Consider the following 27,996-nt stretch of genomic DNA (forward strand, 5'->3'; position numbering starts at 1 on the left):
TTGGTTTAGATTCTGGTCTTTCTGGTCTTGTTTTCAGTACCTGAAAGCCTATGTTCTGTTTATTTTGTGAGATTCCGGAACTATAGCAACCTCTACTTCATTGCCGTGTTTTGCCAGAAACTATTGCGAAATTCTTCGTAAAAACACTTAAGTAAGGATGGCAGTTAAGATGTTTGTTGCAACACTCTTGAAGAAATCCCTTGCCTCAGGGATTTTTCCCCCTAAGGTATAACTTTACTTAAGAGGTTTCATGCAACCGGGCCCTGGTGCTGGGTGATGAAGGAGACTTGGAACTGGATGATGAAGGAAACTTCAAACTGATCTTTTCACATTCTTAAATTATAGCTCTAGGGGTCGAGTTCAGCACACCCATTTCAGTTTTGGGAGTATCAGCGGGGCTCCACTCTATTCGCACATACTCCACTAATATTCCCACTGGAATGGACACAGAAACAGGCTCACAAATCTGGTCAGACTGGTAGGCCGGCTTTGTCTCTGGAACAGATGTAGCTGCAGGCTCTGGCTCCGTTGAGGGCATAGGCTATCCCACAGGGTTTGTGGCGGGCATCATCTCCTGCTCTGGGTCTGCAGTGGGATTTGTCTCAGTTTCTGCAGTGGGCTCACTGAATGGCTGGATGGGCTGGACTTCAGGTGGGCAAAGCCCTCCTCTCTCTCGCCGATAGTGAAGGGGGATCCACATTTGAGAAGGACCCAGCCCACATATTCCACAAATATCCCTCGAGGAGCATCACAAGCACACAGTTGCTGTCGTCATTATAACAAATGAGATGAGCAAGGTCTAAAAATCTCTGTGTACTCTTTAAGGGAGCAACCCCCCTGTTTGAGGAGGAGGAGTTGAACTGCCACTAGATCCATACTTGGTCTTTCTGTCATGGTGTGGTTGCAGCAAAAATAAAAGAACAGGATTTAATTGGAGCACTCAAAAATAACAAAGATACTCAGGATTCTCACACATCAGAAAACATGAACAGAACAACCAGGTAAATGCGACAAAGGTGGAACAAAGATTAAAAGGAATCAGGCTAAATTATTACTAACACAAACCAATGAAAGCAATGTGGTGTGGTGTGGTGCATTAAAAAACAAACAAACAAACAAACAAAAACAATGAATAATTTTGCATAGTAGCTTTAAATCACCCAGCTATGCAAGTTGAGGATCTTTTACCACAATCATTTTCTGTTCAACAACTGTTTAACATTACCACCCTTTTCAATAGGACTGAAATTTCAATATGCTCAAGCTAGATCGATTAAAGTGTTTACATGAAGGCTTTTCAGTTTGATTGAGCCATCAGTCTGATTATTAATGGATTATTGGGTTGCATGTGAATGTAGCTAATGTTCATCAGGCTGAGGAAAAAAAAATCCCATTTAAAAAAAGTGATCAGACTGATCTCTGGATCATAGACGCTTTTTTGACGAAAGCATTCAGTTATTCCGTAACACCATAGCAACATCCTAACCACACCTAGCAACATCATCAAGTTAAATGATTTTTATAATTATTTTATTACTATTTTATTTGCCATTTTATTGATAGTGACTCAATATATTTGTGGTTTCACTTCTTTTTATGAGCATTATTGTACCGTGTGCAAAATTATAACGAGTGATTGCTTGGCAACCCAAAATACAACTTTTATTCCTAATGTCTTTCCACCGCCATTTCAAAATTCCTCTTCTTCTGACATTAACAGCTATCTGAGCTGCTCTTCTTTTCTCTTTACCTTCTTGCCAATAACCATTTTGTTGGCTGTCAGAATGCACTTAGCACTCTGAGTTAAATGGTCTGTCCTCCCCAGAGAGGAGGTGTGTGGATGCTGGCTTTATTGTTGTTGATAAGTGCCTTCAAAGTCCCAGTCTGGGTCCTAAATGTCACACATCATAGCTTGTCCATCACATAAGTAGTGGACAGAAGCAAGACTTGTGCTCCTACAATACTGCCAGTCATAAACTGCAACAGTAATAGACCGTTTGCAATGTAACATCTATTTTCTCCATCATTACTTGTTTGCTTAATCCGCCTTCTCCATCTTCTTGCATAGTTCCACAACAATCTCAGAAGATGACTGATACAAAACATATGACTTTTACTCCAATTAAAGGTGTCCGCACACTTACTGTTGTTCAGCAAATTTTCACAGGCGAAATCCAGTCATTCCAAAAGGAATCCACATAATTAGGAATGTTGCCGTAAGGGATAAGATTTCCCCACACAGATTTTGCATTGTGTTCAAGTTGGTAATGGGAAATCGCCATATTGACAAACAGAAAGCTGTTTGGTTTGAAAATTACTTCACTGTGAGTTGTGCTTCATGCATCACTACAATAGTAATGGACAATGGAACTTTTTTGCTCTGCAAAATTATGCTTAAATTTACCTAATGTGACCACACCTGTAGACACATCAAACAAACAAACAAACAAACCCCAAAAATCAAACAAACACAATTTTAGATTAGTACAATACACAAATTATGTTTTAGTTAGCTTGCTATCAAATACTTTATTTTGAGAAAGCAACTATTAGTTGACAAATCTGATTAATACATTACATATTTATTTATGCAATACACATTTCAAATATGTGGTCTTGCAGTTTCATTTTATTATTTATGCTCTCCTTACTCTTTCCTACTTATTATTAGTATTTCCTTATATATTGTTATTCCTGATATCCAAAACAACCAGACTCTTGCTCATGTAATATTGCTTAGTTATCAGCACAATCTTTTGCAATATTGGCATTTATGAAGCCAAATAAAATATTGGAGAGAATTGTTTGAAAAAAAAAAAAAAAAAATATATATATATATATATATATATATATATATTATATATATATATTTGAGATGCACCGATGTATCGGCCAACAATCGGTATCGGCTGATAAATGCTATTATCATCACTATCGGCCATCGGCCGATTGTTTAAAAACAGCCGATGATCAGGGCCGATTATATCCTGTCAATCAAAAAGGTGCGGAAAAACGTGTTCAGACTGCAACTCGTACATACTGTTTGTGAAGAAAATCACTTGTGTTGAATTTCTTCTTCTTCTTCTTGGCGGTTGGCAAACCAGCTTTTGTGTTGAATTTTAACGTATTAACAGTTTAAAAATAGTGACGCTAAAGCAGGCTCTTTTTGACCCTATGAATCACCCGTATTTCAAGCCAGGGTTGCCAGGTCTGCGTTTTTATTTTTATTTTTTGCTACATCAAATATTATTTGTAGCGCCTCCCATCCAATAATTGCAAAAGGCTTTGTGCTTTGTTACTTCTGATAAGAATAAAAGTTTCAGTTTTCAAATTCTGTCCATTTTATCATGAAATTCAAACAATAAATGGCGTTTTGACGCTCTTAAATGTGACGTGTCAGATCGCTGTAATGCCTCAGTTCAGGCGGCAGCGCGGAGCGCGAGTCTTTTCTTTCTCTTTAATACAAGTTATATCTCGAAAAACATGCATGAATATCAAAGGTATGTTGAAAGATAGAGCCTAGTACAACTTACCAGACTGTATCATGTCTCATGTAATCACTTTATTTGTGCTTCAACCGCGGAAAGACGTCAATAAAACTGCTTGTGAACAATATGTCACATCATGTCACATTTACCTCAGGAATGTTTGATATATATGAAAATAATATATCTGAAAATAAACAGCAGCTGAATATAAAACTTCTGTTGTTAATTGTAATCTCTAATTTGTTCTGTGCAGATTAATTATCATTCAGATGTAAATGTATCCCCCACCCCCTTCTCATGTAGATTAGATTTTTTGACAGTCATGTTGTAATAACACATTGCTTAAAAGCGTGTATAACATGCATTATTTTGCTGACTGGTTAACATGTAAAAATTATTAAAGCTCAACATGAGACGTGTTGTCTATATTTAGCTCTCAGACAGGAGATTTAGAACTTATCCTCCCATGTCCCACCCTTTCTTATTTTCCTTTTTATCTTCTCTGTAACATTGATTGTCTTCGTGCCACTTTATTACTGATTTTTCAAAAACATATTGGAAAGGGTTGATATGACACTTTTCCAAGTGTCTCCTGCCAAGGGATGAGGAATTTAATGCTCTTGTCCTGTGGGTTGTGGCTTGTAAATGATTTAATATGTTTTCAGTAATGCTGGCCAATAAACCTGGATGATCACACAGCTGACGTCAGGAAAGGTTCGCCCTTTACCCCTCTTACAACAAATAACCCTGCAAGGAAGATGACTTTAAGTTCTGTGCTCAGCACTGTAATGGTATTGATGCCATGGAATACTGAAGCAAAATTCCATTATTCTAATAAATTCTAAAAACTCAGCAACCTGCATGTTCTAGAATTTTATGTCTTAATTTATTGTGCTGTTGAGTGGATAAATGCATATATGCAGTTATTCTAAAACTTCCCGCAAGGAGCTTCCAATTAGAGCCCGGGTTTAATTTGGGCTCCTCATCAAAGGTTTCATTAAGGATTAAAATGAGCTGACTGTCAAAGCTGTTTCTTAAGAGATACATGTTCACCCCCTCATACAATTAAAATGATACATTGTATATTTATTCACACTTGAGAACAGGGACATGGGTGAAGACATCATATACGCAGTGCAGGGCTGCTAATGCAGTATGATTCAGTGACTATCATTAAAGCAATAGTTCACCCAAAAATTAAAATTCTGTAATTATTTACTCACCTTCATGTCATTACACATTTGCCAAGCTCCAAAAAGAACCAAAAACACAGTAAAAGTAAATGTGTGCTCTATAATTCATATAAATATAGAATTACATATAATCTTTGTGTGGATTACAAATCATAATTAGGTTGATTATGTCATGGAAATAACAATAACATGAAGATTATCAGTGAATAACTTAAATTTCTGACTGTTCCTCATACAAGCTATTGTGTGGCTTCAGAAGACTTGAAATATACTGCTACTTATAACTATTAAGTTTTAATAATCGTTCTATAACACTTTAGATTAAGGTCCAATTCTCAATATTAACTAGTTGCTTATTAGTATGCATATTGCTGTGATATTGGCTGTTTATTATAAAACACATATTAATGCCTTTTTCTACATGACCATATTTTACATCCCTTAATCCTACCCAATACCTAAACTTAACAGCTACCTTACTAATTGTTAATATGCAGTAATTAGGAGTTTATTCAGGCAAAAGTCATAGTTAATAGTGAGAACTGGACCCTAAACTAAAGTGTGTCCAATCGTTCTAATGTATGAGAATAGCGAAGTCCACATCACATCTATAATAATAACGACACAGGGAAACAATATAGCTCGAAGTACTTTCAAAATGATTTTTTTCCAGCTAATGAACGATAATAACATTGACAGTCAATCAGAATCAACTTGATTTGAAAGAGCTTGAGCATTTAGAAGCAGACAACTTAACTGCAGTTATGCACTTATAATCAAGAGAACGTTATCATCTGTTGGTGTGGACACTAAAATAGTTATTATTATAACTTCGCTTTCATAGATGGACTCAACTCTGCATCAGTTGCTGATCCCTTCAGATGTGACAAATGTCTGAAGGCCACATAGAATCATGCCAATTAATTGGCTATTGGTGCTGCCTTCAAGTGTTGATTATCTTCCTTTAGAGTGGAACACAGTGTGGTTTTGTCAATTTATGCCACCGTGTTCTCGCTTTTTATGAGCAAGGAAACCCACTGTAAGTCTGTTAAATACTTTGGCATTCACTATACGGAAGCTGCCACATAACTGTTCACACTATGATAATTTTAAAACAAAGTGCTTTGCTCTCCTTCTTATCGTCATCCCCCTTCACTCTGGTTCTGCGGTGATCCGATGTGGAGCTTGAGTCTATGGAGAGCAAGGAGGTAGATTTCTCTGGAGTTTACAAGTGTGGAGTTGTGTTCAAGCTGGCAATGCAATCAGTTTTGGCTTGTATATTTTTTTGTCTTCTGTCTACTTCCATGGCTGATTCTGGTCTGTCAGTTACGCCATGTGCCACGTTTGGAGACATGTGAACCAAGGCACAACTCTTATGACTACAACATTGTGGTCACAAAAGGAAGGGCAGTCATCTCACATGGCACATAAATTGGATGAAAATGATGGTGATTTTTTTCTAGCTTTCAGCTGTTTCCTTCTGGACAGTCAATACTATCATGTGGTCATCAGGATGGACAACATGGACAATGGTAGTCTCATAAATGAAGCATCTGCGAGGAATGTGTTTACACTCCATGTGGAGGTTAGCGTGGCACAATTCTTTCTGTACAGAACAAGTTTCTGTCACTAAGGGTGGTACATATCCCAGATCTGGTAGGGCAGAGGTAGATTAGTTTGCTTTGAGGAACACAGCTCATTGACCTCTTTGGTTCTAAGTTTCTCCTCCATCGCCTCTGGGTGATGCTCTGATGCTCTGGTTCATGTGTGGTCAACGGCCTTCCTGCCGATAGGTCTGCTTCCAGTAATTCTTACAAGACTGTGGGAAGACTGAGTGAGCCTTCTGCTATAGTGGGGCTCTCTAATTAGTTCTTATGTCAGAGATTGCGGAGACCATTTTGAATTTAAAGGGTTAGTTCACCCAAAAATTAAAATTCAGTAATTTATTATTCACCCTCATGTCGTTCCACACCTGTAAGACCTTTGTTCATCTTTGGAACACAAATTAAGATATTTTTGATAAAATCTGATGGCTCAGTGAGGCCTGCATTGCCAGCAAGAAAACGTCTCAGGTTACAGATGTAACCCTGGTTCCCTGAGTAGGGAACGAGACGCTGCGTATAACGCATTGGGAACCTTCTGCGTGTTTGCGTCATTGAAGCACTCATGTATCTAACCAATCGCGTAGCGAGACGTCAGAGGCGGGTGACGTCACGGACCAGGAAACTATAAAGCATACCCGGATGCAGAGATCGCTAGCTTCTGGGATAAGTCTGAAGCAAGCACTCGCAAGTATGCTGGGGGTACGGCAGGAGACGCAGCGTCTCGTTCCCTACTCAGGGAACCAGGGTTACATCTGTAACCTGAGACGTTCCCTTTCGTGGGAACTGTCGACGCTGCGTATAACGCATTGGGAACGCAATCCCAGCTGTGCCGTAACTTCACGTACTTGCCAATGTTAGCTTGACAATATAGAAGACCCCGGAGTGGAGCCGACATCCAGGTTGTAAAACCTAATAAATGTGTGCTGGCATGACCATCCAGCTGCATCACATATGTCATCAATGGAAATTCCAGACATCAAGGCTTTTGATGCCGCCATACCCCTAGTAGAATGGGCACGGACATTCAGTGGGGAAGGCTGTCCGGCCGCTTCGTATGCAAGTGAGATGGCCTCGACCACCCACTTGCTCATCCTCTGCTTCGATGCTGGGCCCCCTTTCTTAGGGGACCCATAACAGACAAACAGTTGATCTGATTTTCGCCACAGGGCAGCTCTGTGGACGTACGCATCTAGAGCCCTCACTGGGCAGAGCAGATTCAGCTTTTCCTGATCCGAATTCCCAAAGGGAGGAGGGTAAAAGGCCTGGAGCACAATAGGGCCTGGGACATTGGTGGGGACCTTCGGCACATAGCCAGGTCTAGCATGAAGAAATGCCTTCACCATTCCTGGGGCAAATTCCAGGTAAGATGGAGCAACTGAAAGTGCTTGTAAATCTCCTATCCTTTTCAGGGAAGTGATAGCGAGTAGGAAAATAGTTTTTAGAGTGAGGAATTTTTCTGGAACCTCCTCTAATGGTTCGAAGGGAGCCTCGGCTAACCCTTGCAGTACCACGGCCAAGTCCCAGGCCGGAACCCTTGTGCGCACTGGAGGCCTCAACCTCAGTGTACCACGGAGGAAGCGTGTGACGAGGGGGTCTCGTCCAACCGAGGAATCCCCCTCAAGAGGAGCATGATAGGCTGAGATAGCCGCAACATAGACTTTTAAGGTAGAAGGGGATAAGCCTTCTGAGAATTTTTCTTGAAGGAATCTTAGCACAAAGCTTATGGAAGAGTGGACAGGGTCCGTATCATTTTGTCTACACCAAGTAGAAAATAAATTCCATTTATAGGAATATAGCTTCCTCGTGGAGGGAGCTCTGGAGTTAAGGATGGTCTCCACAACCTCAGTTGGGAGACCAGCATCTATGAACCTGGCCCCCTCAGAGGCCAGGCCCATAGCTTCCACAGTTCTGGGCGAGGATGCGTTATCGTGCCGCCCGCTTGCGACAGGAGATCCTGTCTGAGGGGAAGCTCCATTGGGGAGCCGTCTAGTAGGGACACTAAGTCCGAAAACCATATCCTGGTTGGCCAGAACGGGGCTACCAGTATCAGGCTGGCCCCCTCCTGGCGTACTTTCTCCAGAACCCCCGGGAGCAGAGCGAACGGGGGAAATGCGTACAGACGTAGCCTCGGCCACGTCTGTACCATGGCATCCAGACCCAAAGGTGCTGGATGTGTTAGGGAGTACCAGAGTGGACACTGGGTTGACTCTCCCGATGCAAATAGGTCGACTTCTGCTTGACCGAAATTTCTCCATATGAGGTCCACCACTTCCGGGTGGAGCTTCCACTCCCCGGGCCTCGGCCCCTGTCTCGACAGGGCGTCTGCTCCCACATTTTGATACCCCGGGATGTAAGCTGCCTTTAGCGAGAGCAGCTTCCCTAGGGACCACAGGAGGATCCGACGGGCCAAGTAATATAGTTGGCGAGACCGCAGACCCCCCTGATGGTTTATGTATGAGACCACCGACATGTTGTCCGTGCGGACCAACACATGGTGGTCTCTCAGGTCTGGGAGGAAGTGTTTCAGTGCTAGAAATACCGCCATCATCTCCAGCCGATTTATGTGCCAGGAGAGCTGATGGTCCTCCCATAGACCCTGAGCTGAGCGACCACTCATGATCGCCCCCCAGCCCGTGAGGGAAGCATCTGTCGTAAGCATTACACGACGACCAGAAGTCCCCAGCACAGGTCCCTGGGACAGGATTCAGGGATTTTTCCACATGGCCAGAGCACGAAGGCATCGCCGCGTGACTTTGATCATGCGAAAAGGAGCGAGAATGGAACTCACACGAGCGGGGGACAGATGCGCCCGCATCGTGGTGGAGTCCCAGACTACACCCAGATAATTGGCAGTCTGAGCCGGAACTAGCACACTCTTTTTGGCATTGAGCCTCAGCCCAAGCCTTTTCATGTGGGACAGGACAGCATCTCGATGCTGAGCTGCCAGTTGCTCTGATTGAGCTAGAATCAACCAATCGTCGATATAGTTTAGTACACGGATGCCCTGGAGTCTCAATGGAGCCAGGGCTGCATCCACGCACTTTGTGAATGTGCGGGGTGATAATGACAGGCCGAACGGAAGAACCCTGTACTGGTAGGCTTCGCCCCCGAAAGCAAACCTGAGGAACTTCCTGTGAGAAGGATGGATGGACACATGAAAGTACGCATCTTTCAGGTCTATCGCCACAAACCAGTCCTCGGACCTGATCTGTGGGATAATCTGTTTGAGTGTAAGCATCTTGAATTTTAGCTTTTGTATAGAGCGATTTAGCACACGTAAATCTATGATAGGACGTAGTCCCCCATCCTTCTTTGGAACAATGAAGTAGCGGCTGTAAAAACCTGACAGCTTGCTGGGAGGAGGAACCCTTTCTATAGCTCCTTTTTGCAAAAGTGTCACAACCTCTTGTTCCATCACCAGAGACTGCTCGGGGGTCACCACTGTGGGAAGGACCCCATTGAACCTGGGTGGGCGAGACCCGAACTGAATTCTGTAACCCCTCTCTATAATGAGCAGCACCCATTTCGATATATTCGGTAGAAGTTTCCATTCTGCCATAAAATCTACTAAGGGAACCAGTCTCTCGAGACTGGCCTCTGGTGTTTTTTGAGCACTTGGCTCGGCTCTCTGAAGCGGCGCACCGGCAACAGATAGCCGAATCAAGTGACGGCCGGCCCTCCTCGGAGGGTCGGCGGGGACCGCTGCGCCCTGACGCACACTGGATGGCAGGGTTAGCATAACGGTCCCCTGAGGGCGCCGAAGGGAAGCGGGTGCCAGATATTTTAACACCGGGCTCCCTCCGGAGGGGACCGCCCTCACTGGGTCCTGACCCACAGATGTCAGGACCGCTTCGAAGCCTTCTTGGCAATAATAACGGCCCGCAGGTCCGCTTTACCCCCAGAAGGCTTCTGCTGTGTGGACCGCCCCGACCCCCAGGTTTTCTGCGGAGGGGTACGAGTGGCCACACTAAACTTCTGTTGCGCTCTGTGGTGCGCAGAGGAGCTCGTAGACGGCCGAGGCTGCTCCCGCTCAGCAGCCCCGGGGGGAATTTTTGAGCGGCGGGGGAGGAACCTCTGGAACGCCGCAGATTGTTTTTTAGTCTCCTGGAACCTGTCGACGACTGACGTTACAGCGTCGCCAAACAGGCCCGCAGGAGACAGCGGCGCGTCCATAAGGGCAGTTTTGTCTCTGTCCCTTATGTCCGAGAGGTTCAGCCACAAGTGCCTCTCCGTGGCCACCAAGGCTGCCATAGAGCGACCCACTGACTTGGCCGTCTCTTTGGTGGCACGGAGAGCCAGGTCTGTTGCTTTCCTGAGCTCCTGGATGCACTCAAACGTGGCCTCCCCGCTCTCATCGATTTCCCCCAGCAGGTCAGCTTGATATGCTTGCAGCAGCGACATCGTATGTAAGCACGCTGCTGCCTGGCCTGCTGCCGCATAAGCCTTGCCCACCAAGCCTGATGTTGTCTTTAGGGGCTTAGTGGGCAGCGTCGGGGTTTTTAGGGACGATGCAGATTCGGGCGAGAGATAGCCCGCGAGCGTCTCTTCAACCCGAGGCATCGCCCCATAGCCATGCTGTTTCAGCCCCACTATATTACTATAGATCGATGTTTGGGGGCTGAACACTCTGTATTGAACTGGCCTTCTCCACGATCTCGACACCTCGGTGTGGAGATCGGGGAAGAAAGGCAAACCCCGACGCTGGGGTAGTGACCGGGCAGGGAGAAACCGTTCATCAAGCTTACTTTTCGGTTTCGTCTCAGCTCTCTCTGCTGGCCAGTCGATTTTTAGCTTATCGACAGCCCTAGTCACTACCTCCAAGAGCTCCTCATACGCTGGGGAAAAGGATGGCGGTTCCTCCTCCCCAGCCTCGGCGCTCGCCGCATCAACCTCCTCGGAGGAAGAGAGGTGAAGCGCCGGTGTCTCTCTCCGGGGGGAAGAAACCGCAGCGCGTGCTTCCACCACCAGAGAAGAGACACTGGACCTGGCAGGTGAGGGACGAGATAAGGCTGGGCCCGTCTCCATCCCCTCTGCCAGCTCCATTTGTGAACCCCACGAATGGAGTCTGCGCTGTGCCTCAGCAGCAGCGGGACCCGATCCGCGGGGAACACCAGCCAAGGCACCCTCCTTATCAAAGAGTGCCCGGCGTGATCTTAATACCCTGAGGGTGAGCCGATCGCAATGCACACAGACAGCCCCCTCGAGAGCTGCCTGTGCGTGCTCAACCCCCAGGCAAACAACACACATTTCATGTGTATCCCCCGGTGTCAGATATCTATCGCAGGGATGTACACATTTAACAAAATGCTGCTGTTTTTCGTCCGCCATTTTTTCCCGTGTCTTTTTATATATATATATATATATGGTGCTTGTGAAAACTCTTGTCCTCAGACAAAGAGATTTTAAACAGGCTACTTTCGTTGGTAGACAAACAACACCAAATAAGACACACAAGATAACATAGAGTGCTTGCTGAAGACAACAGAAGCTAGCGATCTCTGCATCCGGGTATGCTTTATAGTTTCCTGGTCCGTGACGTCACCCGCCTCTGACGTCTCGCTACGCGATTGGTTAGATACATGAGTGCTTCAATGACGCAAACACGCAGAAGGTTCCCAATGCGTTATACGCAGCGTCGACAGTTCCCACGAAAGGGAATTTCCTTTTTCAATGCCCAGAAATCTACTAAAGACATATTTAAAACAGTTCATGTGCGTACAGTGGTTCAACCTTAATATTATAAAGCGATGAGAATACTTTTTGTGCAACCAAAAAAAATAAAATAAATAAATAAATAAAAATAGCGACTTTATTCAACAATATCTAGTGATGGGTGATTTCAAAACACTGCTTCATGAAGCTTCAGAGCGCATATCAAACTGCCAAAATCACGTGAACTATTGAAATTTCGAAACTTATGATGTAACAAAGCCTCGTTTACTGAAATCACGTGATTTTGGCACTCCGAACCACTGATTCGAAACAAAAGATTCGTAAAGCTTCGAAGCTTCATGAAGCAGTGTTTTGAAATCACCCATCACTAGATATTGTTGAATAAAATCGTTATTTTGTTTTGTTTTTTGCCGCACAAAAAGTATTCTCGTTGCTTTATAATATTGTTGAACCTTTATAATATTGTTGATATTTTTCAATCAGGCTATGCAAGCAGGCTGATAAATTGAAGTTACTCTGTAGTATGGCATTGTGGTATAGTGTTCCTATAGTGTCAGCTACTGACACAGTGTTGAGTGAACCTTTGAAACGGAACATCCATATGTAGGCCTTGTTTTCTTAAGTAGGGAACAGGACATTGTGTAACTCATCATCATTATTATCTTTATTTATATAGCACTTTATGAAATACAGTTTGTTTCAAAGCAGTTTCACATGAATAAACAATAAAAAAAATCCAATATGAGACAAATTCAAATTCTTCTCTAAAGCAGCTCTACAGAAGACAATAGTGTCATTATATAGCTTAAGTCAGTTCAGTGTTGATTCTGTTAAGTTCAATAACAATTATGAAATTCAAGGGGTTCAATTCAGCTATAAGCAGCTCTACAGAAGACAATAGTTTTGTAATTTAGCTCGAGTTCAGTGTTGATTCATTCCAGTACCAATGTTGCAAAATTTATTATGAAGTTAAGTCGATTTAGCTGTAAAGTAGCTCTGCAGAAGACAGTAGTGTCATTATCTAGCTTAATTTAGTTCAAGTTTTCATTCTCATCCAATAGTGTCAGTGCAGTCAAATCTATAATGTTGTATCACTGAATATTAAGTGTTTAATTGGTCTTTGTTAACATTTAAAGGCTGCGTTTTTGCCGTCCCTGGGTGCAGGTCCACCATCTATTCTGGATCCGGACCAGATCTGGCTGACTATGGTAACCTCATGATAAGGATGAGTCAGACAGACTAATTAAAGCGTAGATGCCATTTTTCTTTTGATATAACAAGTGCGTTGGGTGCTATGGGAAGTGTTCTGCTTGTGTTGCATGATTGAAACCCTGATTGTGTAACATAAGAACTTTTTTTGCATTTGTGCATGCGTTTGTGTATAATTGCTACATCAGTATACAATATTTCAAATAATAAAAAGTTTCTGGGTCCCACATTATACTAGGTGGCTTTAACTACACTCTTAAAAATAAAGGTTCCAAAAGGGGGTTTTCACAGTGATGCCATAGAAAAACCATTTTTGGATCCCCAGTTCTTAAAAGACCCCCCCTTTTTTTTTTTCTTGAGTGAAGAACATTTAAAAAAAAAAAAAAAAAAAAAAAAAAAAACTTTTTCCAATAAAGAACCTTTGGTGCACTGGAAAGGTCCATGGATGTCAAAGTTTCTCCATGGAACCATGAATGCAAATAAAGAAACTTTATTTTTCAGAGTGCACTATATACTTACTTATTTAAATTAATCATTAGATACAATGCACTTACTGTGTACATACATGTTTTTACATTGTACCTACATTTAAAAAAAAAAAAAAATACCTGCATGTAATTACATCTGTAATTAATTTCTGTAATTACATCTATAATTACAATGTTGACCTTTCCCTTACACCTTAACCCACCCTTAAACCTACCCATACCACTAAACCTGTCCCTAACCATACCAGTATACCACCTCAATAGCAGAAAAAGTGTTTTGCAATACAATATGAACACAATAAGTGCATTGTACTTATTCTTTGATGTAAGTACATAGTAGTTAAGGCCACCTAATATAAAGTGGGACCAATTTCTGCTTCTAATATTTTATCCAAATGTAATAACCTCTGAAACGACCTTCCTTTTCTGCTAACATCACAAATCTATCTTATTTTTCAACCCTTGCCAACCAAGAATCTGGCTCTTATGATCTAGCTATACCTGCAATCAACCTAAAACTGTGTGCAATTGCAATGGAAAAAAAAAAAACAGTTTTTGAAAAAGCTGTTTTAAGGCAAAGAGTGGTCACACAAAATATTGTTTTTATTGAACAAATGGCAGTTAATTGATAAACTGTTCTTGGCATATAATTTTTGAAAACATTCTCAATTTACAGCATTTTTTTTTTTTTTTTTTTTTTCACAAGTGCCTATAACTTTTCTCAGTACTGTAGTTTTAGTAAATCGGAAAACATTTTGATGGAGTCACTGTTCTTATATAGATGGTCATCTCAATTGCTTCCATCTCTTCATTTAATTCCAGACTAACTCAATTATAGTGATATCAAAGCTCTGTGTCCATACCATACCATACCATACCATACCATCTGTTGTATAGAACTTCATTTATGTATTCATCATTTTTGATCTGGAAATGTAATAACATCTCCATTCACAATACCTCCACACTTCACATTGTCTGCAGTCTTGCTGGAATCATTTTGTGGTTGTGTCCCCTAAAAAAAGGATTTCTAATTATTATTTTTTTTCCTTCAGATTGAGTGAACAATGATGAGACTCTCTTTCTTTGTTGTGCAGAGATGAATCATGTGTTACCTAAATTAAATCAAATGGAATTTTAAATGACTCAGGCCGGGACCGCAGACGTTCTCAAAAGAGGTTAGCAGTTCAAAGTGCATTGTAGTGCTTAGTGTTGTGAAGGTAAGATTCCATTTCTGCTTGGTGTCCAGACAAGACAAAATGGAAGGAGAATTAGAAAGAAGAACCTCTGGCCTCAGCATCCTTGCGTGGGGCATTTCAGAGCCAGATTCCACCCTAAGCTTCAGTTAATGGCTTTTTCTTTAATCTTTCTTTATCCTAAATGAATGCTTACAATGCAGCGTAAGCAAAGTGCTTGTATGCATTGGCCAGTCACAGTGATGCTGCATGAACTGCATAGTTTGTAAACAGGAGTGCCAAATCTGGTTATTTAGTATATGTTCACACATGGACATGAAAGAATGAAAGAAACTGTTGCAATGTGGATTTTGTATGTACAAGAGTTCCTTGGCTAACCAGCTTACCATTCTGCTTGACCATCTTCACCATCTAATAGCTGGTCCACCAGCTAAGCCAGTCTAAACAGTTCCTTTTAGTCCATCTAAAATATACTGTAAAATCTACTTAGGGAAAAAAAAACAAACAAAAAAAAAAACATGCAAACTGATTGCCTTGAAAACTAAGTGAAATAAGAATAGCATGTTAACAAATGTTTGTTTAGTGTACAAACCCCATTTCCAGAAAAGTTGGGACATTTTGTAAAATGTAGTAAAATCAAGAATCTGTGATTTGTTAATTCTCTTAAACCTCTATTTAACTGACAAAAGTACAAAGAAAAGATTTCCAATGTTTTTACTAAACAACTTTATTGTATTTTGTAAGTATAAACAAATTTTGATTTTGATGGATGCAACACACTCCAAAAAAAGTTGAGACAGAGGCATGTTTATCACTGTGTCACATCACCTTTCCTTTAAATTAAAATTTTTAATCATTTGGGAATTGAGCATACTAATTGTTACAATTTTACAAGTGGAATTTGTACCCAATCTTGCCTGATACAAGAAATCTGCTCAACAGTTTGTGGTCATCGTTGTCTGATTCTCCTTTTCATGATGGGCCATACATTTTCAATAAGAGTCAGATCTGGACTGAAGGCAGGCAGTCAGACACATCAACTCTATGGTGTAGAGTGTCTAGAAACCACTCTGATGTAGCACATGTAGAATGAGGCCTGGCATTGTCTTACTACCCAGGAAAGATGTCATCTTGATGGAAGTTTATGTCTCTGTACAATGCAAATTTATGCCTCCATCATATCATGTCAACACAAATGCAAGTCACCCATGCCGTTTGCACTGATGCACCCCCATACCATGACAGATGTTTGCTTTTGCACCTGTCGCTAACGAAAGTCTGGATGGTCCCTTTTGTCTTTAGGACTGAGAACTTGATGTCCGTTTTTTTCCAAAAACAAGCTGAAACATGGACTCATCTGACCATAGCACACATTTCCACTGTCTTTTAGACCATCTGAGATGATGCATTTTTTATTGTTATTGACCATTACTGTGTGTGGTGAGTTTGTAAATAGACAAAATTAGACAAATAAATAAATAATTTTACTGATTTTTATTTAGAAAAAAATCAGAAAGATACACTTTAAAGTTGAAAAATGAACTATAATACATATAAGTCTTTTTTTATGACACTGGGTTGCACATTTTTCACTCAGGAGACTTTTTTTTCATACACACACATGAACACATATAAACATGTACGCATACATGCACACATATACATGCACACACCACATGCTAAGATACATGAAAGTGTCCCGCTCAGCTGCCTCCCAAGTCTCGTCAAAAATCATCCCAATCATTTCTTCTGTTGTGTACTTCTTCATTCACCATGTTTTTCTTCATTTCTTTTATTATTTTATGCATTCCAAAACACTCTAACCTGCCATGCTCCGTATCTCTCTGTTCAAATCCTTCCTTCATATTCTCACCGAAAGCTGCTGACATTTGCTGATGGATAGTATGGAATTACCGTAATAAGCATATATTGCCGAAAAGTGCATGTTGTCTACTGTCAGGAGCTATTTGAGTTATTTTGATAGTGCAAACAGTTGAAGAGTTATGGTAACATGAATACAACTTGGTTGGATGTGTCGTCGATGGCACACCTGGTTTAAAAGGGTTGCACTTACACAAGAGTTAAAATAACTAAAAAAGAACTGTACTTGATAATTTACTTTAGATTTACTCTTGACTTAGTCAAATCAATTTATCTTAACTTGGCTTCCTATCAGTCACTTTGACATTGTGTCGAGACTGACACTAGGAGTCTCTCTTGGGAGCCCCTAACACCTCTGACGTATTCAGAAAAGGCCAATAAGAATTGGCAAGTGGAATTTGCATGCCAGCCACTCCCCTGCTCCATTCATTTAGCTTTGATCTTCGGAGCCAAAGCACAATGTCTCTTATAGTAAAAATAGAAGTGATTTTCCATTCACCTCCCTACACTGCTGGATCCATGAGAACATTTCAGCATTTTCTCTCAGTCTGCAAAGATGATTTCAGGGAGTTCCTCTGGGTGCATCAGTGACAGTCTTAAAGAGGCAATTTCCTTAAAGAAAAGCAACTTTCTCTAAAAGAGCTACACAACCGATCGCATCTTTTTAAAGATGCCTTTCCGCCCGTGTCCTTCTCGGTGCAGGGAATTTCTCTCTCCCTTGGATGACCATGATCGCTGTCTTGAATGCCTGGGCTGTGCTCATGCTGAGACAGTGTTTGTGAATGGTTCGTGCACTCACCACGAGAGCATGGCCATGGGAACATTGTGGTCACGACTGTTGTACTTTTTTAACACTTTGAGCCCGGCGAACGTGCCGAAAGTGTTCTGCTGGATTTTTTCTTCATGACAGCAGAAGCAACTTAAAATAATCCATCATTTTTGGCCATAAAGATGAGTGTAAGACATCATTATAAACTATAAAGGGTACACTTTTAGTTGTGTACACTCACAATAACGACAAAACCTTGGGTTTTTTATAAAATAAAGAAAATAAACAGGCTCGGCTTTCAACTGTCTCTGTCTCCGCGATAAACTTTCTGAAACATGTCTGAATAATGAATTGAAACTCAGGAAATACTTATCAAACAGACATGAGATATATGTCTTTAGAAAGCTTGAAGTGTCCACTTTTAAATGAAGTAAATCATATTGAAAACAAATATTCTCTATGTAATCCGTGTGAAACCAATGAAATGTACAATCTTCCCTGTCTGGCTTCATTATCTGTAATGTGACCACACCCATGCGCAGCGCAGCGCAGCCTTTGCCATGCAAATCATCAATGTGCGAGGCACGGCAACCTGTAAACGTTACCTCAAAAAAAAAAAAAAAAAAAAATCCTCTTCATCATTCCTCTGCTTTTCATCGAGTTTACCTTGAACCTGCTTAGATCCCTGCAGTGGTCATCAGAATGATCTGGCTCGGCTATGCAATCCAGTTTATCAGGCACCCACCCAGATATAGCAGTGTGAGGTGAGAACGCTGCTGTTCTTGGGGTGGAGATCGCAGTTTTACACCAAGGCTCAATTACACCAAGATTGGTTTGTGGTGATAGACCTGAAGATCGTGTGCTTTCATATCTTGATCCTTCCTCGGCACATGCCATTCCTGCAGTTTGCCTTAGAAGGATGGGCATATCAGTACAAGGTCCTCCCTTTTGGGACCCTGTCCCAAATTTTCATGAAAGTCACAAAGGCTGCCCTTGCCCTATAAAGAGAAGTGGGCATTCGCATCCTCAACTACCTTGATGATTGGATAATCCTAGCTGTTTCTTGAGAGTTGTTGTGTGTGGGGACTTCGAGTCATCTGGGAAAAGAGTAAGCTCTCCCCCGTGCAGAGCATCTCTTTTCTCTGTGTTGAGTTAGACTCAATCTCCATGACACCACGCCTTTCACAAGACCATGCTTAGTCAGTGCTTAATTGCTAGAACCTATTCAAGAGCAAGACAACGGTATTACTGAAATATATTAAGAGGCTCCTAGGGCATATGGCATCCTCAGTTGGGCATGGCGCTGTGGCAGACATCGCATGGCCATCATGCCGATTTGTCATCTGACAGTTCTCTTAGGGTGTTTCCACACTTGGGTCCTCTTTAAAAGAACCAAACTCAGACCCCTTTAAATGGACCAAGAGGTGAACCAAGTGAAAAAAGACCCAGTTCTCTTTACGTTCACACTGTCCCTGTCCCTGTCCCTGAAAGAGTGAGCCTTCCATTTCTCCTAGACCTGCACACTGAGGTGTCAGATTCATGGGAATATCCATTCTCCCATTCTGCTTTAAACTATTCTAACGTAGAGGGGCTAATTGAGTTGGGTTATGGGAGGATGCCGTGGGTGGGGATAAATTTAGCGAGTTATCTTTCCCCGGGGACATCCTCATCTATGAAGGCTCCCGTTTTGCCCTCTAAGCCATGTCAGATGACATCAAGATCGGTGGGTAAAGTGTATTTAGCGGCTGGTCAGACTGATGGAGCTTTGTATATTATGTCAGTATTATAAGCTTACCAGACAGATCTGCCTAAGGACCTAGATCAGGTGAGGGTCTTTCACCTGAGGCGGTCTCTGAACTGTGCATGGCCACGGATTTAGCTCTCCGTGCTACCAGGCAGGCAGCTCATTCCCTTTGACGATCTATGGTGGCTCCGGTGACAGTGGAGAGATATTTGTGGCTTAATTTGTCAGGCATCAGGGACTACGACAAAGCTATACTCTTGGATGCCCCAGTCTCGCCCTCTGGACTGTTCTGCGCTGCTTTTGAGATGGTAGTAAACAGGTTTAGAGAGGCATGTGCGAGAGTTCATTCCTCGCCGAGTGCAGGCCAAATGGATTGTTTTAAGGGGAAATAGTCTCCCCCTCGAGGGTAGACTCGAGGGTGCTGGGGTGCAATAGTTCTGCTTATGAGGAGAATAAGATTTTCCTCCCTCCCCCTTCGAGGAGGACGTCCCCATTGCATTAGCTGACGTGGCGTTGAGTTCCCTCGAAAGGGAACATCTCAGGTTACGCATGTAACCTTGGTTCCCTGAGAGAGGAACGTCCTCCTTCAGACATTTGAAGCTGATGACGTGTTTTCAGGTGCCCTTTTTATATGCTGTTTATATGCTGGGAGCATCCTGCGACGTCATCACTGCGTCGGCCATGATTGGCTAAGTTGTTACACGTGCCTTAAGACTGCACCAGACAGCCAGCTGTTAAACCTCCTGCATATATGCAGACTGATAAACATTGTGTATGAGGCCAATGATGGTAGTGTCGTCTGCAAACTTTAAAAGTGTGACAGAAGGGTCTTTGGCAGTGCAGTCATTCGTATACAGGGAGAAGAGCAGTGGGGAAAGAACACATCCCCTACCAGTGCTGATTGTGCAGGTGTTGGATGTGAATTTCCCCATTCTCACTTGCTGTTGCCTATCTGTCAGAAATCTGGTGATCCACTGACAACCAGAGCTAGGAACAGAGAGCTGGGTTTACTTACTCTGTAGGAGTGTTGGGATGATGGTGTTGAAGGTCGATTTGAAGTCCACAAACTGGATCCTCGCATAAGTCCTTGGTTTGTATGCAAATCAAGGCATGTTGATAACAAGGAACACAGAAGAGGCAAAGCTTCATGCTAATGTGGTTGATTTTATGCAACAGACAGTTGTGATTATAGCTGCCAAGAACTTTAGAAGCTAAGTACACTTTAGGAGCTGCTGAGTACTTTCAGAGCTGTCAAGTACACTTTGTCTTTGTAGCCTCAAGAGAGTATACAGTCTACACAATTTTATGGAAATTATGAATTAGACCCTTGTTTCTTTTTTTTCTTTCTTTCTTTTTTGTGTGTGTGTGTGTGTGTGTGTGTGTGTGTGTGTTGGAGCAAGTGATTTGTATAGATATATCCAGTGTGTGTAATGTTTTTTTTTTTTTACTGACAGATAGTCTCCAACTGTTTTAAGTTAAAACAAACCTTTAAACAAACTTGTCAGAATCAGTCAAAAGACACTCTAGTAACATTGCCATTGGCATTATTGAAGTCATGATAATGAAAGCTTCAGCCTGTTCCTCACACAAAGCTATTGATTGGCCTCCGGAGATATGGAATACATCACACAAGCTATATGGACTTTATACAATTTTACAGTGTCTAACAGCCCCTGTTTACTGCCTAACTTTGTTGCATGGAAAAAAAAAAAATATCTTGCATATTTACATATTCTGCTAAACATCATATTTTGTGTTCCAAGAAGAAATTTAATCATGTGGGTTTGGAAAGATATAAGAGTGATTAAATAATGACTGATGACCAAACTCTTTCAGCTCATTAGGGCAGAAGAGCAGCATGTCAGCCTAACAATTTAAAGGTTGTGAATTTGATAACTCTTCTAGTTGTGAAATTGTTGTCAGTTTGACTTACAGTGAGATGTCATACAGTATATCCTGAAGGGGGGGGAGATCACAAGGGTTCAGATTATTTGATAATTCTAACAGTGACCAATAGAATTTACTCTACTCAACTTAACTGGGGTACATTTCCCATACAACGAGAGAAATCGCTGCTTAACCACTGTAGTATGATGCATCATTAGAGAAATTAGCTTGCTATGGACAATTGTTTCCTGAAACTGTTGTAACATGATGGACATCCATCACTTGCACCATACTGATTCAACAATATAAGACTGTCATTAATGAAGTCACATGCAGAACACACACAGATGGTGGGGATACCTTATGCTAATTAATCGATTCAAGATCGTAATTAATGTCTTTTTATTATTATTATTGTTATTATAGTGCATTTTCACAAACAATAGAAAGCCTTTTTTTTTTTTTTTTTTTCATGTTAACATGCAGTGTGTAATTGGCACACATTTTATTTCTTTATATATGTGGTTCATTCATGGACTATACTTTACTATTTTCTGTAATTTTGCTTTATTTGATGTTTGATTCATCACGGGTTCCCTCTTATGTTATGCTCCAGGGTTCCCTTATGCATTTATGCACACACACTCTTCAAAAACGGCGCTGATTGTTGACACACTAAGATATATAAATTGAAATGTTTATACTGTATGTTTAAATGGAATGAAGGAGATGTAATGTCTCTCCCTGTAATACTCGCTCTCACACGCATGTTTATAGAGCCTTCTATAAGGATGCCAGTAAATGTGGATATAAGAACACTTTCCAACTTTATTTATGCATGATAATCTCTAGTTGCATACAGGTCTCACACACGTACACTGTGTGTGCGGGGTGTCACCTTCTTGTGTCATGACAGAATAAATGAAATGCTTATACATTACAGGAGATAGAATGTACTGCACGTTAACTTGCTTATTATGCCCAAGAGCATACATGTCATGATAAAAAGAAACTATACTTCTAACCACAGATTGAGAGCTGAAGTTCCAGTCACACAAGTTTTTGATGGTGTTTGTGAATGGAACTATGGTTTTGGGAAACAGAATCGTTAAACTATGTTGCTAACTATGGAACTTCCGGCTATAGTTGGCTAACAATGTTTAGAAAAATGCACCCCTGCTTGATTTAAAAAAAAAGAAAAAAAGAAAACAAACAAACAAACAAACAAACAAAAAAACACTTTCCTCATATTTTAAGAAATTTCTAGTGATGCTCCTTCAGGAAATGCAAATCTAGAACTGTGTTCTGCTTTTCAGTGGATACAAACTGGTGTGTAAGAAAGCTGGATCAATACTGCATGTGAAGCTCAAAGTGTGAAACAAAGTGTTGTGTATTTGCATGATAAAGAATGACGTCTTTTAACACCAGAAGAAAAACCATTCCTTTGACAGTCATCAGTGATGCCCTTCCCATGAACTCCTGATATGGTTTAAGTGCGAGAGAGCCATACACACTGCTGGCCTGCGTGCCGTGAGCCATTGATGAAATATTAATACAGCTTTTATGAGACTCTGATGCGATCACTCCATCAGCAGGAAGAATATGAATCTTCATACATTACTTCCTGTCAAGACAAACAAAGGGATGAGGGAAAGACAGAAACACTGCAAAAAGTACTGTAATTCTTAGTCTCTTTTTTTTCTTGTTAAAAAGCAAAATATATTTGCTTAAAGCAAAATTGCTCAAGATATTAAGACTTGTTTTTAAAGAATTCTTCATGTTTAAAGCATCAACTTCCATTTTGTTCAAAATTTGCTTACTTTTTAGTCACCAGTGGTATTAGAAAAAAATGCATCTCAGGTAACTATCTTGTTGTAAGGATGTTTATATACTTTTATTGGAAAAGAGACAAATTGCTGTTAAAGAAAACCGCTTGAGACTATGTGTTACAGTAATTTTATCAGTGCTAAAGGGACTTAAACACTGTGGTAAATCAGAGCTGTAATATATTTATATATTGATTTACTTCTCTGTTTCATCACACAGGGTGACGAGGTCTTGACCGTCATAAAGATGAAGGCCCAATGGCCAGCCTGGCAGCCCCTCAATGTGTGAGTAACTTTCATATAATTAGTGCGTGTGTGTGCTGGTATATCTTTCCTCTTTATAATGTCATTAAAATACTAACTAAATTGTTAAAGGTGAAATATTCCAGTTTAATATGCACATATAAGTATGTCACTTATTTGTTGTCTTGCATAGTGCAAATGCTGTGGCTCTTTTGCACTTTCAAAACATTGCTCTTTGTTTGAGTTCTTCTGCTTCAACCAATAGTGTGATGTGGACAGGACTATCTCATTGTTTGAGTAACGGCAGACCAAAAGTGTTTTGGAAACGTCTCGGTTATGCATGTAACTTTGGTTCCTTGAATAAGGAACAAGACAGTGCTCCCTACAGAAATGTATTGCTGATGCACTGCCCTCTGAGGAATTAAGTCACCAGCACTTCATAAGGAAGTGCTTGAGTGGAGTGTGCTAGAGGCAAAGTTGAACCACATGCCTGACATAGAAGCATGTCATGGAGCAGATTTAGCTGAAAGATCATAAATCTGATCGATGTTTACTCCATATTCATATCGTTCATAGACACAGGAAGTTTCTCAGGTTTGTTTTTGGGGGCATAGTTTACCAATTCAGGTTCTTTCTTTTGGCCCAGCCTTAGCTCCTCACACATTTATATGTAAATGTATTTTGCTTTGTCTCCAATGGATTCCAGGGCATTTGTGTGCTGATCTTGCTCTTCGACCAGCTGACTTTTGTGCAGTCCAAGGATTTGGTCAGTGTCAGTGTCGATAATCTCCCGATCATTTGCAAGGTCAGGGCTTGAGGATGGATCACTGGAAGAGTGTTCTACTGCCGAGGCAGCAGACTGTGTTTCTAGGGGTAGTATTAGACTGACACTCGATGTCGGCATGGGTGCTTTCTGCTCGTGTTCTACTTGTCGATTGAAATACACTTCAGAAGAGTGCGATTCAGTCGACGCAATCCAAGATGGGCATAGGCCCCCATCCTTTTTCTGCAGTCTGTAAAATGTGACATCCCCAGAACAACTTCTGAACTTCAAAAGCCTCGTAGAAGTACATAGTCATAATGCGAATACAAACAGTCTGTGGTCATCCAAGACGCATGTCGTGATGGACATAACAGCCTATGCAAGGCAACATGGTCACTTGCAAATGTACTGTGGAGAGCCTGCAGTGTCTCCAATCTCTACATGATAGGTCTCCAATCTCTTCATCCTGCACAGTACCCTAAAGTGACTGAGTAGCAGGGAGAGTCCGTTCTACATGAAGAACTCTGCAAAAGGGGCCACCATGAACCATGAAGGCACCACTCATACAATGTTGCAGACATGACACAAGGCACGATTCCTGAACTCTAAAAGCCTTGTAGCATGAAGTAAACCAGAGTACATTGCGTCTTATGTGGCGTACGAAGGGTCTGCTGCGGCGCATGCCACACCGGAACTAACATAACAGATATCTGAGGGCAACAAGGAGAAAGGCAAACTTTTCTGAACTAACAGGTCATAGACAGCTTTACTGAGCCGAAGGCCTGAAAAACTATAGGTCAGTGCGCCTTTGTGGGCACCAGTGTGTGCTGTTGCACTCTTAGAAAAAGGTACAAAAGCTGTCACTGGGGCAGTATCCTTTCAAAAGATACTAATACCATTTAGGTACTAGTATGCACCCTTAAGGTTTAAAAAAGGTACAAACGTGTACTTTTTGGAAGGGTACTGCCCCAGTGACAGCTTTTGTAGCTTTTGTATCCATGACTTTGTGGATGAAGTCACGCACCCCAGCCTTTCTGAGGTGGGGGGGCAGACCGCATCTCCTAATCATGACATAACAGTTTTCGTGTAAGCAAGCCACAACTACTAAAAATTCATGACTAAATTGCTGTCATCCGAAACAGCATATGGCTGAGCTGACGCAACATCAGTCATGAGCAACCAATCACATGAACCGAATGCAGCACAAGCTCCAAATCAATCGTACATAACAGAAAAAAATGTGAGAAAGGGTTAACCATCTGCTTGTTCTTGGCTCAAGCTCACAAATGTTACTCCTTTCCTCATAAAGAAACAAGTCTAGAGTGAGGTGATTATTCTAAGCATGTAAAAATACATACAATAATAGCTCAAATTAAGCCACAATATGCCATGCCTCATGTCCACTCTTGCAGGCATTGGCCTGCCTGCTGCCAAACTCCTGAGGGCCACAGACAATCACATAAACACTTGCATGTAAATTCCATTGGAGAAAGCTGTGCACAGGGTCTGGTGAGAGAAAGGAATACCAATATCCAAAATAAAATATCCAAAAACCACTATAACAGTGTTATATATTTTGTTGACTTATGTACTTACATTATCCCACATGTTTCCAAGAATATTTAAATCCAGAAAAATAAGCAATTTTAACCAGGACACGGACCGTGTCTGTGCTTCGCCTATCAGTGACATCATACCTGCGTTACCCTGTTTCCAGTTTTATTTTGTAAAAATCCATGGAACCACCAACAACGCTTTAAAATATTATATGTTTTATTAAACAAGGGAACAACTTTTTGGATACATTTATAGACAGAAAACTAATCATTGTTATATAGCTCAACATGTTTAGTCTTATTGTTTGAATCTTGTTTTCTTGTTTATATTAATATGACATTCTAATATCGATCTAGCTTACTGCAGTGTACAAAAAGTGTCTCATGCACAGAGTAATGTTATAACATCATTTTCAACACACTCAAATGTACAGTCAAACCAAAATGTATTCAGATACCTTGAACATTTCATTCATTAATACAGTTTATTCACTATAGTTTAAAAAAAAAATCTATCTCAGAGTTAAACTGTGTCAGAAAAAAATTAATCTTAATTATGTCGGATAACACTTAAGCAAAACATGGTCAGGTCAAAGTGTCTGAATAATTTTTGGTTCCAAATTTGTATCAATTTTACTGGTCTTCCACTGAAGAATTTTTGGGTATAATATGTCACAGTTTACTTTATTTTGCTATCCTCACTTACATAAATGAACTATAGTGTCCTGCACCCACTAGTAAAATCATATCAAAAATATCAAAAATGTCTGAATAATTTTTAGTTTGACTGTATCTAATATGGTAAAACAGTGCTGCATTACCCCACATATGCTTGACCGGAAGAAGCGGAAGTGGCAACTGTGGCATAACAAAAGCTCCTCTGCTCTCGAGCCGAGTGTCGTGCTCATCTCTCATTAGCAATCACTCCAGCGGCCTCGTCCAGCTTCCACAACACTCAGTCCTGCTCTGCTTCATACTGCAGTAACGTTAATCTTATCCATGAATATGATTTCTGCCTGAGTCTCGTAGGATTCGTTTCCCCTGGCTGTGAGGTGAAAACGACATCTCCCATGATTCTGTGCTCAATCTCGGCATCATCAAGCTACACCTTTGTTCAGAATAGGTGACCTCTAGTGGCGAAAAACTACATATTGTGCCTTTAATATGTTTATATGCATTTTACAAAAACAATGACGCATTGAACACGAATAGTTGATGTTTTGAATTGAAGAAACCTAACTAAAAGGAACACTAATAATGCTAATGGTGACTTAAAAATAAATAAAGCATCATCAGAAATACTAAACAGATTTTTAATTTTAAAGGACACTTAATGTACACATCCTCATAATTCTACATGTTTTGACAAAGCACACAAAATTGAATTATTCAAGTGCAAAGAGATTATGGGTATTCGCCCCAGCCACAATGATTCTCCAATGTGCATGTTCAGTAATAATTGCAAAAATATGAGGTTCAAAGTGCTTAGCCTTTATAGCATGATAAAAATCAAACTCACACTTTCCACTTTATAGATAATTGCAGTATTTAAATATTTACATTTCATAATTCAATACTAAATGAAAGGAATAGAGGTAGTCCAGGCAAACATGAGTGGTAGGCAAGCATCAAAGAGTCGTACAAGGTAATCCAAAGCAGAGTCAAACACAGGAAGAACAACACAGGGAAAATAACACTCAGAAATATAGGGCTAACAAGACTTTGCAGTGAGTCAACATACACACAGGGTTTAAACTGTCTAAATTATGAGGGACAGGTATGCAGTAATTAGTCCAGGAATGGTTCTTGGGAATTGTAGTCCAAACTGAATGCTAATACTCAGGTGAGGGACACTTCCGGTGGCCTCTTCACCGGCGTTCGTGACATTATCATTGTCCCAAAAGAAAAAGAAAATTTGGTGAAAATACTATATTTTAAACAAGGGAAAACAGAATATATTCAAGTCTTCTGCGTAACAGGATGTATGGATGGGGTGAAGAAAATTTGGTAACACTTTCTTTGAAGACCATGCTTATAATGAATTATATCTCCATTAATTCTTATTTATAAGCAAGTATTACTATTTTATAAACATATTTATAAGGACTTATTAAGATCTATACTGCATTATAAGAACAGTTATAGTTACATTTATGTTATTTTTATAATTACTTATAAGTCATGCATTTTCCTTTCAATGCATGTTCATAATTCATTATACACTGATTTATAAGTATTAATTAGTCCGTCATACGGTTCCATGAATATATTTATAAAGATGCAGCTTGCATTGCTATAATGTGATATTATAGTTACAATGACTTTTTATTCAGATTTATTTCTGTCAAATTAGTGAATATATTGTTATTAATAGCTGTGTTGTGTTCTTATAAATACTTATTGCGAGTAATAATAGTTACTCATCTCTATAAATGTATCATTGTTGGCTTTAAGTAAAGTGAAAACACAAATCAAA

The 27,996-nt window shown here is 40.8% G+C and overlaps 1 protein-coding gene across 1 annotated transcript in view; it reads left to right on the plus strand.

Annotated features, from left to right (window-relative positions):
* spon1a (spondin 1a) overlaps window positions 1-27,996 on the plus strand; it is a 212,455-nt gene that overhangs the window by 140,679 nt on the left and 43,780 nt on the right. Inside the window, exon 7 of the mRNA XM_051871019.1 lies at window positions 23,179-23,243. Coding sequence (XP_051726979.1) covers window positions 23,179-23,243 — 65 coding nt within the window. The remainder of the gene's footprint in view (window positions 1-23,178; window positions 23,244-27,996) is intronic.

The sequence above is a fragment of the Ctenopharyngodon idella genome, chromosome 18 (genome assembly GCF_019924925.1).
Source record: "Ctenopharyngodon idella isolate HZGC_01 chromosome 18, HZGC01, whole genome shotgun sequence".
NCBI classification, from domain to species: Eukaryota; Metazoa; Chordata; class Actinopteri; order Cypriniformes; family Xenocyprididae; genus Ctenopharyngodon; species Ctenopharyngodon idella.